This window comes from Xenopus tropicalis, chromosome 4, assembly GCF_000004195.4.
Source record: "Xenopus tropicalis strain Nigerian chromosome 4, UCB_Xtro_10.0, whole genome shotgun sequence".
NCBI lineage: Eukaryota > Metazoa > Chordata > Amphibia > Anura > Pipidae > Xenopus > Xenopus tropicalis.
In genome coordinates this window covers 53,445,172-53,460,882 of record NC_030680.2, presented here as the reverse complement: position 1 = coordinate 53,460,882, position 15,711 = coordinate 53,445,172, and the positions used below count along the sequence as shown (strand labels likewise).

At 46.9% G+C, this 15,711-nt stretch overlaps 1 protein-coding gene across 1 annotated transcript; it reads right to left on the bottom strand.

Annotated features, from left to right (window-relative positions):
• Nucleotides 1-5,053: 5,053 nt before the first annotated feature.
• LOC116410394 (mucin-19-like) lies at nucleotides 5,054-10,919 on the bottom strand. The gene is made up of 2 exons (XM_031900775.1): nucleotides 9,397-10,919; nucleotides 5,054-5,819 (listed from the first exon to the last, which is right to left on the bottom strand). The coding sequence occupies exons 1-2, from the start codon at nucleotides 10,706-10,708 to the stop codon at nucleotides 5,221-5,223; spliced, it is 1,911 nt and encodes a 636-aa protein (XP_031756635.1). The 5' UTR covers nucleotides 10,709-10,919; the 3' UTR covers nucleotides 5,054-5,220.
• Between the last annotated feature and the right edge of the window lie 4,792 nt (nucleotides 10,920-15,711).

The following is a 15,711-nucleotide window of genomic DNA, read 5'->3' as shown; positions in this document are numbered from 1 at the left end:
GCTGCTCATATGCCCTGGTCCTTTCTGTTCCCTTCCTTTACAATTGTGCTTGGGCATGTTCCTCTCCTGCTTGCCCATAGTTTAGGCCTTGCAGGCAAATACACCCTAAAGCAGAGGGGATGTCTGGAGCAGTTGGTGGGAAGGCTCAGCCTGAATGCTAAAAAAAGGTGATATTTTCCGAAAATTACTTTTTTTGCTCTTCTAGATAATGGACGATTATTTCTGTACTAAAAGGTGCAAAATTTAAAACAGGCTTAATCCCCTACAGCAGTGCTGTCCAACTGGCAGCATGGGAGCCACCTCTGTGTGGCCCCCACTTGTCTGCCTGCTTTGATGGCTTACCTTTGTGAAAGCTTTAAATGGTACCAGTACTGAGATTAACTAGCCCCCTGCATGGGTCAGACCTTAGATTCAGGCTGTCCCACTCTATTGTTTCAACACGTAATCCCCTGCCCTGTTCACACCTTTAATCTCTGCATTGTTTACACCTCAGGCTCAGACTGTAACCCCCCACATTGTTTCCCTGTTCACACCTCAGACTTTAGGAGCAGTGCCAGCATTGTGTCACTGTATGTACTGCCCAAACTATGCTGCCTTTGTGTATGGCACACACAGGCAACATAGGGCAGGCAGGGTATGGCTCACACAGACAGGGTAGGGCAGGCAGAGCCCTGCCTGTGTGTGCCATACTCTGCCTGCCTTATGCTGCCTGTGGGAGATGAACCTGGCAGGGGCTTGTTCTGAGTTTATTAGCAGTTGGAAATAGCCATTAAATGGTCCCTAAGGTATGTAATTATGTGCTGGGGGTTGCTGTGCTATTCACAGGGGAGGAGGAGGCCTATAGATTTAAGGGTGTGTCTTAACATGACATAATATAATACTTTCACATATGAATGACGGTTGATATCCCTGCAGTGAGGACCAAGCATTTGAGTTTTTGCTGCACTACCACCATTGTGGTAACATGGGTGTGGTTTGAAGTGGGGTGCGGTTTTAAAAGGGAGAATGGTCAAAACTGGCTTCCATTAGCGGCCCTCCACTAAGTATGCTAGAGAATTTTCTTTGGACCACAGAAGTTGGACAGCTCTGCCCTACAGCATCCTGTTCATCTCTTTAGAAGTAAACATTTTAGTGGTTGGTATAGTTTACTGCACCTGAGCATACATTTATTACTTATGGGGGATATAGTGGTCTGTAACCTTGTATGAGATAAAGGGGCCCTAATCAAATGTTTGAGCTCCAAGGGGATCTTGAACCAAAAAAATCTGACAACCACTGCTGCACTATACAGTGGTGTAACATTGTGAGCCGGTCCACCTGCCATTTCTTTTCATCTGCCCCCCTCCCAAGTGAAATTGCTGGTCACCTGCATCACACACAAAATCACTGGTCACTAGCGGCTCTTCCTCAAGGACCCCCTAGCAGGCTCCCTTCCTGCCATGGGGTCTGCTTCCTTAATAGTTATGCCACTGGCCCTATATTTATTGTGTTTTGCCTTTGTTGCCAAATCATATAGTGCCTGTTTATGTGCTCATGATTGCACAGGGCTGTGTACAAGCTGTACACAGATATCTACCTACCTGATCCATTTCTGTATCCACTAATTGTTACAGCCACATAATTACCTGAAATGCATCTACCTTCTATGGAGCAGGGGGAATGCAAGAAACTATACAGCAAAAACTGTAGTACTGCTATAAAGATGTACAGAGTATACAGAACCACACACAAGCAGTTTGAACCTAATGATTTGTCATTTTTCTCAAATATACAGATCATTTGTTATGGCAAAAACCAAAACTAAAAAAGCCAAAGCTACTGACAATTAATGCATCACACATGAGGCCACTAGGATAGCCCCCTGCCCTTGCAATTTGACTGTTACACTGACCAATGGCAACACATGGCTGTACTTGCCTTTTCTTTGGTCACAGGATACACAGTGTGAGCTAAAGCTTGCATTTGAGTAAAAAACATGTTTTGTTTTCAAAGCTTTTTTTGAGATCTGTATCTCTGGCACTCGGCATGTTGCTGCCTGAGATAAAAGTGCTGTCCACAGCAACCTTTATAATAGAAACTTGCTAATCATCTCTTTTCTCTGCTTGACATTTTCTTTGAACAGATTGTGAAAATGTTGCTTTAGTTGCTCTTGAACATGGTTTTGGTTAAAGTCTCTCAAGCCTGACAGTGTAACACACTGGAACTTACAGACATTGTCACATTTGTAAGCAGACCATATCGAGATCCTGCTCTAGCCCAGCGTTTGGGTAATTCTGACTCATCACCAGATGCTTCTTCTGTCTGGGTGAGTGGGATGGGACATTCAAGGACATTTGTCAAACCTACAAACAACTACTATGAGCTGTTAGTCAAAACCACGCAATATCTTTGCATATTTACTGTCCCAATGCTTTTGTTGTAAGATACATTTTACACATTTTAAATGGACACTGAGATGCCCTGCCTCTGTCATTTTACATTACAGTTGTTGATAAAATAACATCTACACTATTTATTTTAAACCGAAATAACAAAGGGCAGTTAAAGTGGTGACATTTTTTAAAACCAAAAATATTTGTATTATTGTATTTGCAATTTGAATTCTATTTATGCTTTTTATTAAACACCAACATACAGCTGTCCATACAAAGGCCGATAAAAGCTGCCGACTTGATCCCTTCAGAACTGGCAGCATATTGGCCTGTGTATGTGTCCATAATCAGATCAGCCCAGGGGTATATTTATCATGCTGTGTAAAAAGTGGAGTTACATTACATTACATTACATTAACATTTAGATTTCAACAGTTAGAAAATCAAAGCAGATCATCTGATTGGCAACATCACCGGTGATGTTTTACTCCACTTTTTACACAGCATGATAAATATACCCCTCAGTGTGTAGGTGGCATATGCTTTGCTCAGGGTGTGGGAGGAATGGCCCAGTGCAAGAGTGACTAAAAAAAAGAAGGAGATTTACTCATTTGGCAATCTTGCCAAATGAGCAAATCTCAGTATGGCAAGGTTTAAAGTAATAATGCAGCTCAAAGGTCAGAATATAGAATTTATATGAAGGAGGCTTGTAGTTAAAGGTAATGTTTACCTTTATATTATTTTTTACTTTGGTATGTTCTAGCTTTGTCTTTTCTAAGGAATACTGCATTTTTTTCCATTGTATATCCATCCTAAAAATGAGAATGTTGTCTGTTAATTGGGGTCACTTTCAATGAGAAAGCAGATTTTTACTCTTGTTTATAATTTTTAGGTCTTCTACTATTGATCTGCCATTCTGACTTCCAAAATGCTGCCTGGTTGCTCGAGTAATTAAACCCTAGCAACCAGATTGCAGTTGAAATGCAAAGGTTGAGGCCTGCAGAGCAAAAAAAATTTTAAAAATGGGTGCCATTGGGAAGTTAACTCTAAAAAGTATAATGCAGGGTAGATGGTAGTATAGCAGTGAATCATTAAGGCAAGCAGCTTTGTACAGTACATGTTTCATCAGACATCTGTCATTTATGGTTCTCTATCAGTGTTTAAACTATAACTACCAGCAGGCTCCAACAGACAAAGGCGTAGCACAGCTGTCAGCCTTTATTTACAGAACTATCTGCATCACATCAAAAACAGTTAAATTATGTTAGTACTAAAAATATTTATAAGAGCACACTGTTCCAAATGAGAAATATAATATTACCCTTCAAGATTGGTTTGGCCGGCACTAAGCTGATGATTTTCAGAGTCCATAAGCTTTCATGTCAGGATTCAGTTTTGGCCTCCATGCAAAGTAACTTTATAAGAGACATCATGAAACCAAATGTTAATCCCGCGAAAGAGAACAAGCACATGAGAAAGGGCGCCAGGTCACAGACATTGTCTCATCTTTACTAAATCAATTCCAATATTTTTTTACATTAATAGGGTCTCCAAGTATGAAATGCAGGGATTCCACCTGCTTGGCCCTTGGCAAGAAATGCTAAAGTAATACTTCTTTTTGGCTGGGTCAAAGATGAATAAATGACACAACATGTTAATGCTTCAAATAGGTCGACTACATATGGTCCAGTATTTAAATCAGTTATCTGTGTTTTTTCCTTGTGGTACCTGAACTGTTTCTGCATAAGTTTTCCCTAAGAGAGATGGACCTCTAGCTTCTAGCTTTACCAGTGCATACATCTGTACTTACATGACAGGTGCAGCGTCGAGCTTGCAGTCCTGTTTTAGCCCCCCGCCCCCCAACTTTCTCCCGGACACACACATAGACGCTGTAGTTTGGGAAGAGAAGGCCGCAGTTATTTATTTATTAACAATAACTTACATCCGTTAACATTTTAACATTATAAACTTGTACAGAACCGTTTGTATAACAAACATTTACAATACCCAACATTTACAGTAACAACAATCCCTGAGCCTGAACGTAACGCCTGGTTCCTGCCTCCTTTTCCCCCGACCTAAACCGAGGCTAACTGCCGATCAGGACCCCCAGGCCTACCGGGCTACAGTCTCCTTGACAACTCAAACTTCCCCCTGAGGGCACGGAGTAAGGTACCCTCCGCTAACTGCGACAAAACAACCCCCGTTTTATAGGGAGGGAGGGTGGGACGTCACGAGCTGCCGATCCTCACGCTGCCTGGAACAAACTGAAGGTATGCTGCCTTGGTTACCCCTCCCCTTACTAAGCCCGGGAATTTCCAGGCCCCTCATTGGCCAGCACCATTAACCCAAAGGAAGAGCGGGAAAGGGGGGCGGGCTGCCCTCCTTAACCCTGTCATGCCCTGCTTCCCTACACTTGTTACGGGTCATTGGGCCCCCTGACAGGTGCAGCATCGAGCTTGCAGCCCTTAACCCCCTTTCCTGTTTTAGCCCCCCGCCCCCCAACTTTCTCCCGGACACACACATAGACGCTGTAGTTTGGGAAGAGAAGGCCGCAGTTATTTATTTATTAACAATAACTTACATCCGTTAACATTTTAACATTATAAACTTGTACAGAACCGTTTGTATAACAAACATTTACAATACCCAACATTTACAGTAACAACAATCCCTGAGCCTGAACGTAACGCCTGGTTCCTGCCTCCTTTTCCCCCGACCTAAACCGAGGCTAACTGCCGATCAGGACCCCCAGGCCTACCGGGCTACAGTCTCCTTGACAACTCAAACTTCCCCCTGAGGGCACGGAGTAAGGTACCCTCCGCCACCGGCGTGGCCGCTTGACTCCTCAAGCCTGCCACGACCCGCCAACAAACCGCCCTAGGGCCCTCTCGATTCCCTCACCCAGTGCTAAGTTAAATAGGTCAGTCCCTACATCTGACAAGTGGACCCCGTCCTTCCAGTAGTAACCGGGTAATTTTTCCTCCAGGGCCTTATGCCTCACTACCACCCCATTAAACTTTCTCACGAAAGCTGCCAACAATTTGTTCACCTTGCCCCTGCTCCTCTCAATCCTCTGCCCATCCCTGGCATGTCTCCACACTAACCGCGGCACCATCTCTGACCAAACAATCACTATATCCGGAAACATACGCCTTATCCTGTCCAAATCGTTTTTCATCGCCATAACCAAATCCTTCTGAGGAACTAACCCCATATCATTCCCGCCAGCGTGTATTACCAGTATGTCCGGGCGCCGCCCGGCCTTCACCTTTTGAAGCAGGGTGGACCAGACCCCTGGCCACCGCATGCCTCGAACACCGAACCAGTGCACTCCCACCTTGCCTTCGGGAAAGCCCAGCTGCAATCCAGGTTTTTTAACTGCGGCTCTCCTTCTGGCTCGATAGATGAATGAATGCCCGATCAGCCACACCGCAATCCTGCCACCTGGTCAAGGAAACAAACATGAACACAGATACCACCATCGTATGGTACAAGGTATTCCCCTTGAACCAACCACCTCTCCAAATTTTTTTTTTTTTTTTTTTTTTTAAACTGTACCAACATCAAACCAGCAGCGCTGGCCGCACATAGCTCTTAAACCGCCTCGACTCCCACCTACCGATTCTCATCACTATGTCATCACCTAGCCCCAACCGCGCTGCTTCAGTCGCTGCACCAATGCGGAACGAGTGAGTGCCGAAGTCAGCCGGCTGCGCTCCCACCGCCTGCAAACCCATCCGCAGTACCCGGGTAAACTGAAAGCGTGTCAATGGGCTCCCATCCCCATGGATGAACAAAGTCTCCCCCAACTCGGGCCGTATGCCTAGGTACCTCCCCATGCACCCCACTGGACATGCCACACCGCCATCCAATTTATGCAAGACCACGTCCACCCCTTTCCCCCACACATCTGTTTTGGACCTTCGTAACCGTACTTGTACTTCAGACTCCAGCACCCTCACGTCTTCTGCCCTTAAACCCCCTGGTACCTTTTTGCTGCTGCTTACTAACTCACCTACCCGGAAAGCCCCAAAGAAGGCTAGCGCAAAAACTGCCTGAAACAGCTGCACCTCAAACTCGGACTTACAACATTGGGGCAGCACCGCCTGTATTTTCTGCAACAGCTCAAAGGAAATGGGACGCCTTGCGTCCCGTGTCACCCTCCCCTTCCTAAGGCCCCGTAATGCCTGCCTGATGATAAAATCCTTAGTTAGGTCTTCCATCCCTCCCAATTTAAACAAAAAGGCCAAACCTGCCATGCGCTTCTCGATCACGGCTACTGACTTCCCCCCTTCCGCTAGCCAGCCTACATACCAAATCAATGCGTCCCTCCGGTCGGTGGCATTCCCGAAACCCCCAGCCCAAAGCTCCAATTGCTTCCACTCCTCCCACACTTTACTGTAGGCCGCCCATGTAGTTCTGGCCACTGACTTCTCCACCAGCTCCATTAACTTCCGTTCCCCAGCTGCCATAGATGATGTGGGAAAGGGCAGCCCTCCTTCTCTGCCTCCGGCGCCACCTGCCAAAACCGCTCCCATTGAGAGCGAGAGAGCGCATCAGCTATAACATTTTTTACTCCCTCTACATGCCTTGCCCTGCACCGGATGTTCAACCTGAAGCAGCGCAGTACTAGGACTCTCAGCAAGCGCAGTACCGGTGGCGACGAGGCAGACCAATTGTTGATCCCTTGCACTACGCTTAAATTGTCGGAGAAGAACACTATGCTCCTGTTTCTCAGCTCCTGCTCCCATACAAATAAGGCTACCACTATCGGGAACAGTTCCAGAAAGGCCAGGTTCCTGACCAATCCAGACTCCACCCACTCCGGGGGCCACTTCTCCGCGCACCATTGGCCTGCTAGGTATGCCCCGAAGCCTACACTCCCTGCCGCATCTGTGAAAAGCTGCATCTCCTGTGCCGTTGCCTCTGGCGCCTGGAACAGGACCACGCCATTGAAGTTGCGCAGGAACACCTCCCATACTCCCAAATCTGCCCTCACCTCCCGGCCCAGCCGCACATGGTGGTGCGGGGCCGTGGCGCCAGCCATTGCGCGAGCCAGTCTTCTACTAAACACTCTGCCTGCTGGTATGACCCGACACGCAAAATTCAGCTTGCCGAGGAGCGACTGCACCTGCCTCAAGGTGGGTTTCTTAGTCTGCCTCATTCTCCCAACCTCCTCCCTTAGATCGGTGACCTTACTGACTGGGAGCCGGCATTGCCCTTTCTCCGAGTCCACCTCCAAACCTAAGAACTGCATCGTTGTGGCGGGGCCTTCAGTTTTGTCAGCCGCGAGGGGAACCCCAAATTCCTCAGCAACCTCCCGGAGGGTATCGAGGATGTGGAAACAGATGTCTGAGGAAGCTGGTCCCACGCAAAGGAAGTCGTCTAGATAGTGGACCACCGAGCTGTACCCTGCCTTCCTTCTAATCACCCATTCCAGGAATGTACTGAAGGCCTCAAAGTAGGCACAGGAGATGGAACACCCCATGGGAAGGCATAGGTCCACGAAAAAGGCTCCCTCAAACCAGCAACCCAACAGGTGATGACAGTCGGGGTGGATGGGCAGCAAACGGAACGCCGACTCGATGTCGGCCTTTGCCATTAGCGCCCCCTTTCCTGCCTTCCTAACTACCGCCACCGCCTGGTCAAAGGAGGTATATGACACGGAGCACAGCTCCTTGTCGATGTCGTCATTAACTGATCCACCCTTGGGGTATGACAAGTGGTGGATCAGCCTGAACTTGCCTGGTTCCTTCTTTGGGACCACCCCCAAAGGCGAAACCCTCAAGTTCATCATGGGAGGGGTTTCAAAGGGGCCTGCTACCCGGCCTAGTGTGATTTCCTTCTCTAATTTTTCCCGTACCACCCCGGGGTATTCGTTAGCGGACTTTAAGTTACGTAGAACCAGCACCCCCCCCCTTTCTCTAAATGGAATCCTAAACCCCTCCCTGAAGCCTGACTCGATCAAAGCTGCCTCCTCCCGCCTAGCGTAGCGGTCTAGCCACGGCTGCATCGCGCCTAGCCTCACTGGTGTCCTCCCCTTTGGAAGACTCGCCTGGTTTGCCTGACACCTTTCCCTTCTTAAAGCAACGCTGGTATGAGTGCGCCCCTCCACATCCGGAGCATTCGTGCTTGTATTTGCACGATGCGCCCCACTTGCATTGGCTATCATTGAATAGCCAGCAACATCCGGGCTTGATGGGGGCCGAGGCGCCACCCTGTTGTGGCCCCCCGGCCCCCCTTTGAAAGGGGTTCGCCTTTTGTGCCATCATGAGTTTGAGCCAGAGGGTGATGTCCATCTGGTCCCACCTCATTGAAGGGTTGGCCGCTAGCCGTTGACGGAACTGCTCGTCATAGCGCCACCAAGCCAGCCCCCCGTAGACCTTGAATGCCTCCCAGATCCCGTCCACGTAACAAAATAGTGACGAGCATCTCTCGGGGTGTTTCTCCCCAATAATGCTCGCCAGGATACAGAAGGCCCTGAGCCAATTACCAAAGGTCTTTGGCAGCCTTCTGTACCTCTTCTTCTTTTCCTCCTCCTCTTTCTTACTATCCTTCTTCTCGTCCTCCTTTAACTCAATGGTCTCATCCAGGGGGAGCAGGGAAAACAATTCCACATATTCCCCTTTCCATATCTTTTCCTTAACTTCCTGCTTCACGTGTACCCCTAGGGGGCCAGCAAATGCTACATATGCGTTTTGCCTGGCTGCCTCAGCTATGCTGCTCACTAAAGCCTCCCTCTCTTTTTCCCTTTCTGACTTACCCTCAGTGTCCCCTCCTGTCCCGGGGGTCTCACTTACTTTGTCCGCTGCGCTTGCCGAGCCTGGCGCCGCTATGGTGGGCTGTGGTGCTGGGTTGGCCCCTGCCGCTCCTAGCCCACCTACCCAAACCTGGGACGGCCCCGCTGCTGTGCCCTGCCCCTGGCCCTCCCAACCTGCCAGGAATTGTTTCAGCCCTGCCAGTAGTCCCGCTGTGTCCCCCACCTGGGCTGGTCCCTGCCCTATGTCCCTCTGTGGCTCACCTCCTGGTCCCCCGGCTGTGGAAGCCTCTGGGGCCGTAATTATGCTGGCCAGGCGCTCCCGAGTGTCCTGTCGCCGTCCTGACCCGTCTCTGGCCGTGTGCCGCCTCTCGCTTCGAACCCTGCTTGTAGAACGACTCCTGGTGGCCCGTCGTACCTCTGCCGTAGCGTACCTGGCTCTTGACCGTCCACGTCCCGAGCCGCTCGAACCGCACCTATGCGACATACAAGAACAGGAGTGCTCCCTTCTCCGGGACCCCTCCCTCCTCCTGGTGGGACTTCTGCTGGCCCTGTCTCCTCTGCGCCTGGCTGTTCCCAAAGCCGTGCCACGCCTCCAGCTCTCCCTGGTACCTGACCGACTCCTGGCCCGGGATTCCCCTCTCCTACCCCACCTGGGGTGCCTGCTGCCGGACCGGCTCCTTCGTGGGTCCCTCCTGGTCTCCCTTGTCCTGGACCTGCTGTCCCTCTGCCTGCTTCGCCTGTGCCCCCAAGTCGTTGCCTGGCCGGTGCCCGACTCCACCCCAGGGGGCCCGGAAGTGCCCTCGGGGTCCCCCCTGCTCCCTGCTGCCTGGCCTGGTCTCAGGGCCGTGGTTCCCTCCTCCTCCCGCACCTGGCCACCAGCCCGGGCTGTGGCCCTTGTCTCCATCCCTGCAGCTCCCTCCTGCCTTCCCCTTGTGTCCTGGCTGTCAGCCAGCCCTGTGTCTCCCTCTGGTGCCCCACTGGTTGGGCCCGCTCCCCGTCCGGGGGTCCCTCCGGTGCCTGTCTCCCCCCTGCCTGTGGCCGCTGCCTCCCTGCACCCGGTTCCGGTCCCTGGCCCCCCCGCTCCTCCTGGGGCCGTTTTGGCTCCGCCCCTTCCGGCCCGCTGCGTGCTGCTCCCCTTCGGCCCTCTCTTCTGCCGGCTGTCTGCCTGGCCTGGTGATCCCCGTGCCGCCTCTGTGCCTGGGGCCCCACTTCCTGCTTCGCGCGGCTTGGCTCCGCCCCCCGCCGCCCGGATTACTCGCCTGCCTGGTCCTGGCGCCGGATCATCTGTGTCCCCGCGCTGCCTCCTCGAGCCTCCCCTGGTGCGGCCTGCTCCTCCGTCCGTGCTCCTCTCCTGCGATGTCCTGCTGCGCCGGCTGGTCTTCTCTGCTGGGTCCCCCGCAGTCCCTGGGCTCAATCGATCCGGTGGACGGGTCCTCCTCGCGGGTCTGCGCTGCCCTCCGGCCTCGGCTCCTGTGAAGAGGTCCTTCAGCTGGTCCTGGATCCACGCCGGTCCCTGTCGCCTCGCTGCCTCCCGGAACTCCTGCACGAGATGCTCCAAGCTCGCCGCGTCCATGGTCCCACGACGTCACGAGCTGCCGATCCTCACGCTGCCTGGAACAAACTGAAGGTATGCTGCCTTGGTTACCCCTCCCCTTACTAAGCCCGGGAATTTCCAGGCCCCTCATTGGCCAGCACCATTAACCCAAAGGAAGAGCGGGAAAGGGGGGCGGGCTGCCCTCCTTAACCCTGTCATGCCCTGCTTCCCTACACTTGTTACGGGTCATTGGGCCCCCGACTTACAGTACTTACTATTTTATTTAATAAAATATATTTATATATATATATATATATATATATTCTTTTTTTCTTGCTCTCTACTGAGGCAGATATTTGAATAATATCAGAACAATTTACATGGCTTAAATGAAATGAAAGAAACACTATGTTAAAGAGAACTGTGTGGCTATGCTTACTACATGCTGGTTTGGATGGCATAAAGTGGCTGTTTTGTTGTATCAATAGACTTCTTGTTGTCTGTTCCAGTCCTCTTGGGGTTACATGAGGACTGCTTTAACTTGATGGCTTCTTTCGATGCCATTGTGTTTTAATATAGGTTTATAACCTCACAGATATATTCTGCATTGCAATTAGTCATAATGCTCCATAGTTTCTAAAGGCTTTTTGCAGCACTGAGTTTATGTCCTTTGTGCTGCTGACAAAGAATCATTTGTTAAGGGGTTGGATGTATGAGGCAAATACAATGCATGAATTTCTGATGAAAACAAAGGGGTTGAAAGTGGGTAAGCTAATGGCTGCTATTGACCAACATCTGCAGCCTTGTCTCCTCTTCTGAGTTTCTATAATGAGGTTTGCTAAAACAGTGTACAGCTAGGGACTATTATAAGGCAGTTTAACTCATTAAGGCCTGACATTTAATTTTATTTTGTTGGATATATGGGTAAAGCATACTTCATATAGAGCACATTATAGCACACCAGAGCACCATTTTCTTGCAAGCATGAATGGTTGTGCCATGTGTGAAGTATCTGGCAGATGACAAAACAAATGGTGCTCCATTTGTCGTTTACATTTAAATTGTATAAAAGTATATCTTAAATGTTTCTGAGCATTATGTACATTATATTAATGAAAGCAACAATATTATGATTGAGCCCTATCAGTAATGGTACATCTGGCCATACTGCTGAAATGTGTTCAGGCACTTGTTTTATTTTTCAATTGTTGTAGCATCAAGGCAGGAGTCATTATAGAACATAACACTGGGACTTCTGTTTTGAGGTTATGATCCTTCCCATAAGCAATGCCCTTAACTTTGGCAATAATAGAAAACAATGTGGTACAATTCTTGGTCTCTGATTTCCCAAATTGTTTCTTATCAAACTGGATAGTGGTGTTTTTACAAACAAGCTTCACAGACAAAATAATAGATGGAATCTTTGTACTCTTCACAAATTTTACAGTCTCTAGCATTGATAAAGGAAAAACACTATATAGATTTAAAAAAAATAAATACCTGTATCATGTATCTAAACACTGAAACCCCAAGAAATACCACCATAAGTTAACCCACAAAACACCAGTGTAAATATCTGTTTTATTCTCAGGGGGTTAATAACACAGACTAAATCAGTTGCCTTGACCTCTGGAATGAAACCCCATTCCCCCATAAAACAAACATATTTGCAAGGATATGGTTGCTTGATTGAGATTATTTATTTATATGAGCGAGTAAATAATCTAATTAGTGGCACATATAGAAGATGGAGAGGCCACTGTGAATATTTACTGCACACTTGTTCTGCCATTTATCTGAATAGGTGGCACACTGGATCTATGTAATAAGGAATAATGGTGCTGCTCAAGAGCTCCACAGAATAATGAGAAGAATCGCCCTGCACACAAATTTTTTCAGAGGAATGAATACCCTTATGAGGAAATCCTGGGAATTTAACCTTTACATTTCCATACCAGTTAATGAGTCCAGTGACTGATTCATCTCAACCATTGCATGCTCATGAAGCATTCACTGGAAATCATGTTCTGAGCATAGGCACGTCAGTCACACTTTCATTTTCTATGTCCATAACTTTATGATGAAAACAATTGTGAAATGTCTTGCCTTGTTTTAGTTAACCAGACCAATAAATTATTGAGCAATTTATTAATCAAACATTCCATTTATAAGTATATATAACACATTTCCCATCTTAACTACAAAGCAATCAGTTGTTTCGTTCACAATCCTCTTTGCCCTTATTTTGCACCTCAATTAGCAAAAATATTTGAAAAACTGTTTAGCGGATCCTTTGCATGGTATAATTGACTTGAAAATGTCACCTTAGTGTACATATTTTCTGAAACACTTACATGAGAATTACTCAATTTGATATGAGCAATTAAATCCGTTTAATTAAAGGAAACTGTTGCAAATTAAGAATGAAATCCCCATCATTGCAATAGCTACAATTCATGCCTGCTGGGGAGACAGAATGAATTGCTTGTTTTGATGAAACATTTAGGGGCAGATGTATCAAAATGTGAGATTAGAGCCTTAGGAATCATAGAACCATAGAAAATTTAACTCTAACTTTCACCCATTGATAAATATGCTTCTTAAAATCCCATAGGAATGAATAGAAAGTGGTGAGTTTTTTTTATAAAGAGCTCTAATTTCACATTTTGATTAAATTTGCCCCTTATGGGCACATTTACTAAAACTCATTTCCATGAATAGCTGACATTTACTTTAAAGTTTGAACTAAAAAAGTCGGGGCAAAAACTCACAAAAAAAGTTAGAAACTTCTCATGTTCATTTTAAAACAAAAGAAGGTTCCTCCAGGGAAGGGAGGGACATCTGTTATTGACTTCTACATGATCTCGGCAGGTTTTAGCTGGTGAATTGTTGGATTTGGACTTTTAGCTGTTTTGAGGCATAGTAAATCTTTTTTTCGGGAAATAACGCTAAAATTCCAAATCGGGAAAAAAAGCCAACTGTTTGTAAATGGCCCCCTTGGTGTTGTAATTGAAAAAAAACATATATTTTGCAAATATTTCAACCTTCTAAACTCTTCTTCTAGTGCTGTTTCTAGTGTTTGACAAACAGAACCTTTCAAATTACTGCTTACATAGAGTAAAACGATCTGTATGATTTTTGTAAATTAGAGCAGAGAGATTAACCATGGGAATATTTTCCCCCTGTCTTCTAATTTCTACCTTTATTTTGTCCATCACTTTCTCTCTTAACCAATGAACCATTTTCACCAAGTTAATGTCTGACCTTTTCACCCATTATCAGGTTAAGTATGGCATACATTAAGAAGGAACTTTTGTGGACAGGCACAAAACATTGTGATATCGCCCACCCGTAGGTGGCCATACATGAGCAGATCCGCTCGCTTGGGCGATGTCGCCAAGCGAGCGGATCTTCCCCCGATATCCCCACCTACGGGTGGGCGATATCGGGGAGCATTTAGGTAAAAAAAATAATAATCCGATCGTTTGGCCCTGGGGCCAAACGATCGGATTATGTGGGCGGCAATGGGGCAGTCGGATCGGGGACCGCATCAACAAGCCGATGCAGTCCCCGATCCGACCAGATTTTCTAACCTGGCCGATCGAGATCTGGCCAATTTCAGGCCAGATATCGGTCGGCCAGGCCACTCTGCTCTCCCCATACACGGGCCGATTAGCTGCCGAATCGGTCCAGTTCAAATGTTAATGAACTGTATGTTGTAATGTTGTAAATAATAGCTTGTGCTGTAAAACATTTTTTTAAAATAATGGTGTAATTTGTTCCCTGTATGAAACCATCAACATCTGAAAAACTTTGAAAGTTGCCTAAAGGATATCACTAAAAAATCAAGCAGTTACAGTGAAGCTTAGATAGACCCTATAACTTATTTAATTAGCCTTGGTTGAAGAATCCACTGGTCAATATGAAAAGGTAATTAAACAGCAGCAAGCAGGTTAACATAGGGAACAGGTTACTAGTCAGACTGATAATTAACTAATGTCTCATTTGCAGGAAGTAGAAGAAGAGGGTTAATCACTGGGGCGGGGGGAGTTGGGGGGTGCACATGTGGAGTAAAACTGGAACATGTTATTTAATGCAAAATGTTTATTTTATTGTGCATGCTCACAGTGTGCTGGGGCAGAGGGCAAGATGGCAGAGCAGCACTGATGAGATGTAAGTAAAAGTCTGCTTTGTATTTTACAGGTGCAGAGAAACTATCCAGAAAACATCTTGACAGTTTACACAAAAACTACAATTATATTAGGATTACTGTAATTCTGGTGCAGAATCCCTCACACTGGCAAACTTTACATTGCCCTCCAGTATCTAAACAACATTATGAACAAAAGCTGCCAAACAATTAATACTTAAAATTATGTCATGTGACTAAACCTGGAATTAAATCAGGATTTTGAGCTCTCAGCTTTTTGTGAACTAAAATTCCATACAGTTTTGTGTAGCATAGGCATTGCAGAGAAAGTTTGTGTTGTGACCAATGTGTTAGCTGACTGCATTTTTCTCATGGGAACTCCTACTGATAACAAACAGAAACCAGGGAAAGCCAACCTGTGGTTCTGCAGATTTAGAATATGTGAAACTACAACTTCAAGCAACCTAAATTACAGATATAAAAGTGCAATGAAAACAACTTTAGATGGCAAGGAAACATACTAGCAAGTGACAAAATTATGTTCACTGGGGACTGTATTTGTAATCTAATTGGTGCTCCCATGTTATGGGATTGTGTGCTGTGACCTTTGTATACATGATTGTGCTGAAGGGGAAAGCCATTATTATGGTCAGACCTGGAGCTAATGGCCCAATGCCTTGTTTGTGCTACTGCTCTCCTCTTCTCCAGTGTAAATAACTGTAACTTGGCCAGTCTTTCCTCATAACTTTGGCTTTCCATACCCTTTAACAGCTTAGTTGCCCTTCTCTGTACCCTCTCTACCTGAATAATATCTAGTTTGCTCACTGTGGACCAAAACTGCATAGCATATTCTAGATGGGGCCTTACAAGTGCTTTTTAAAGCGGAAGAATA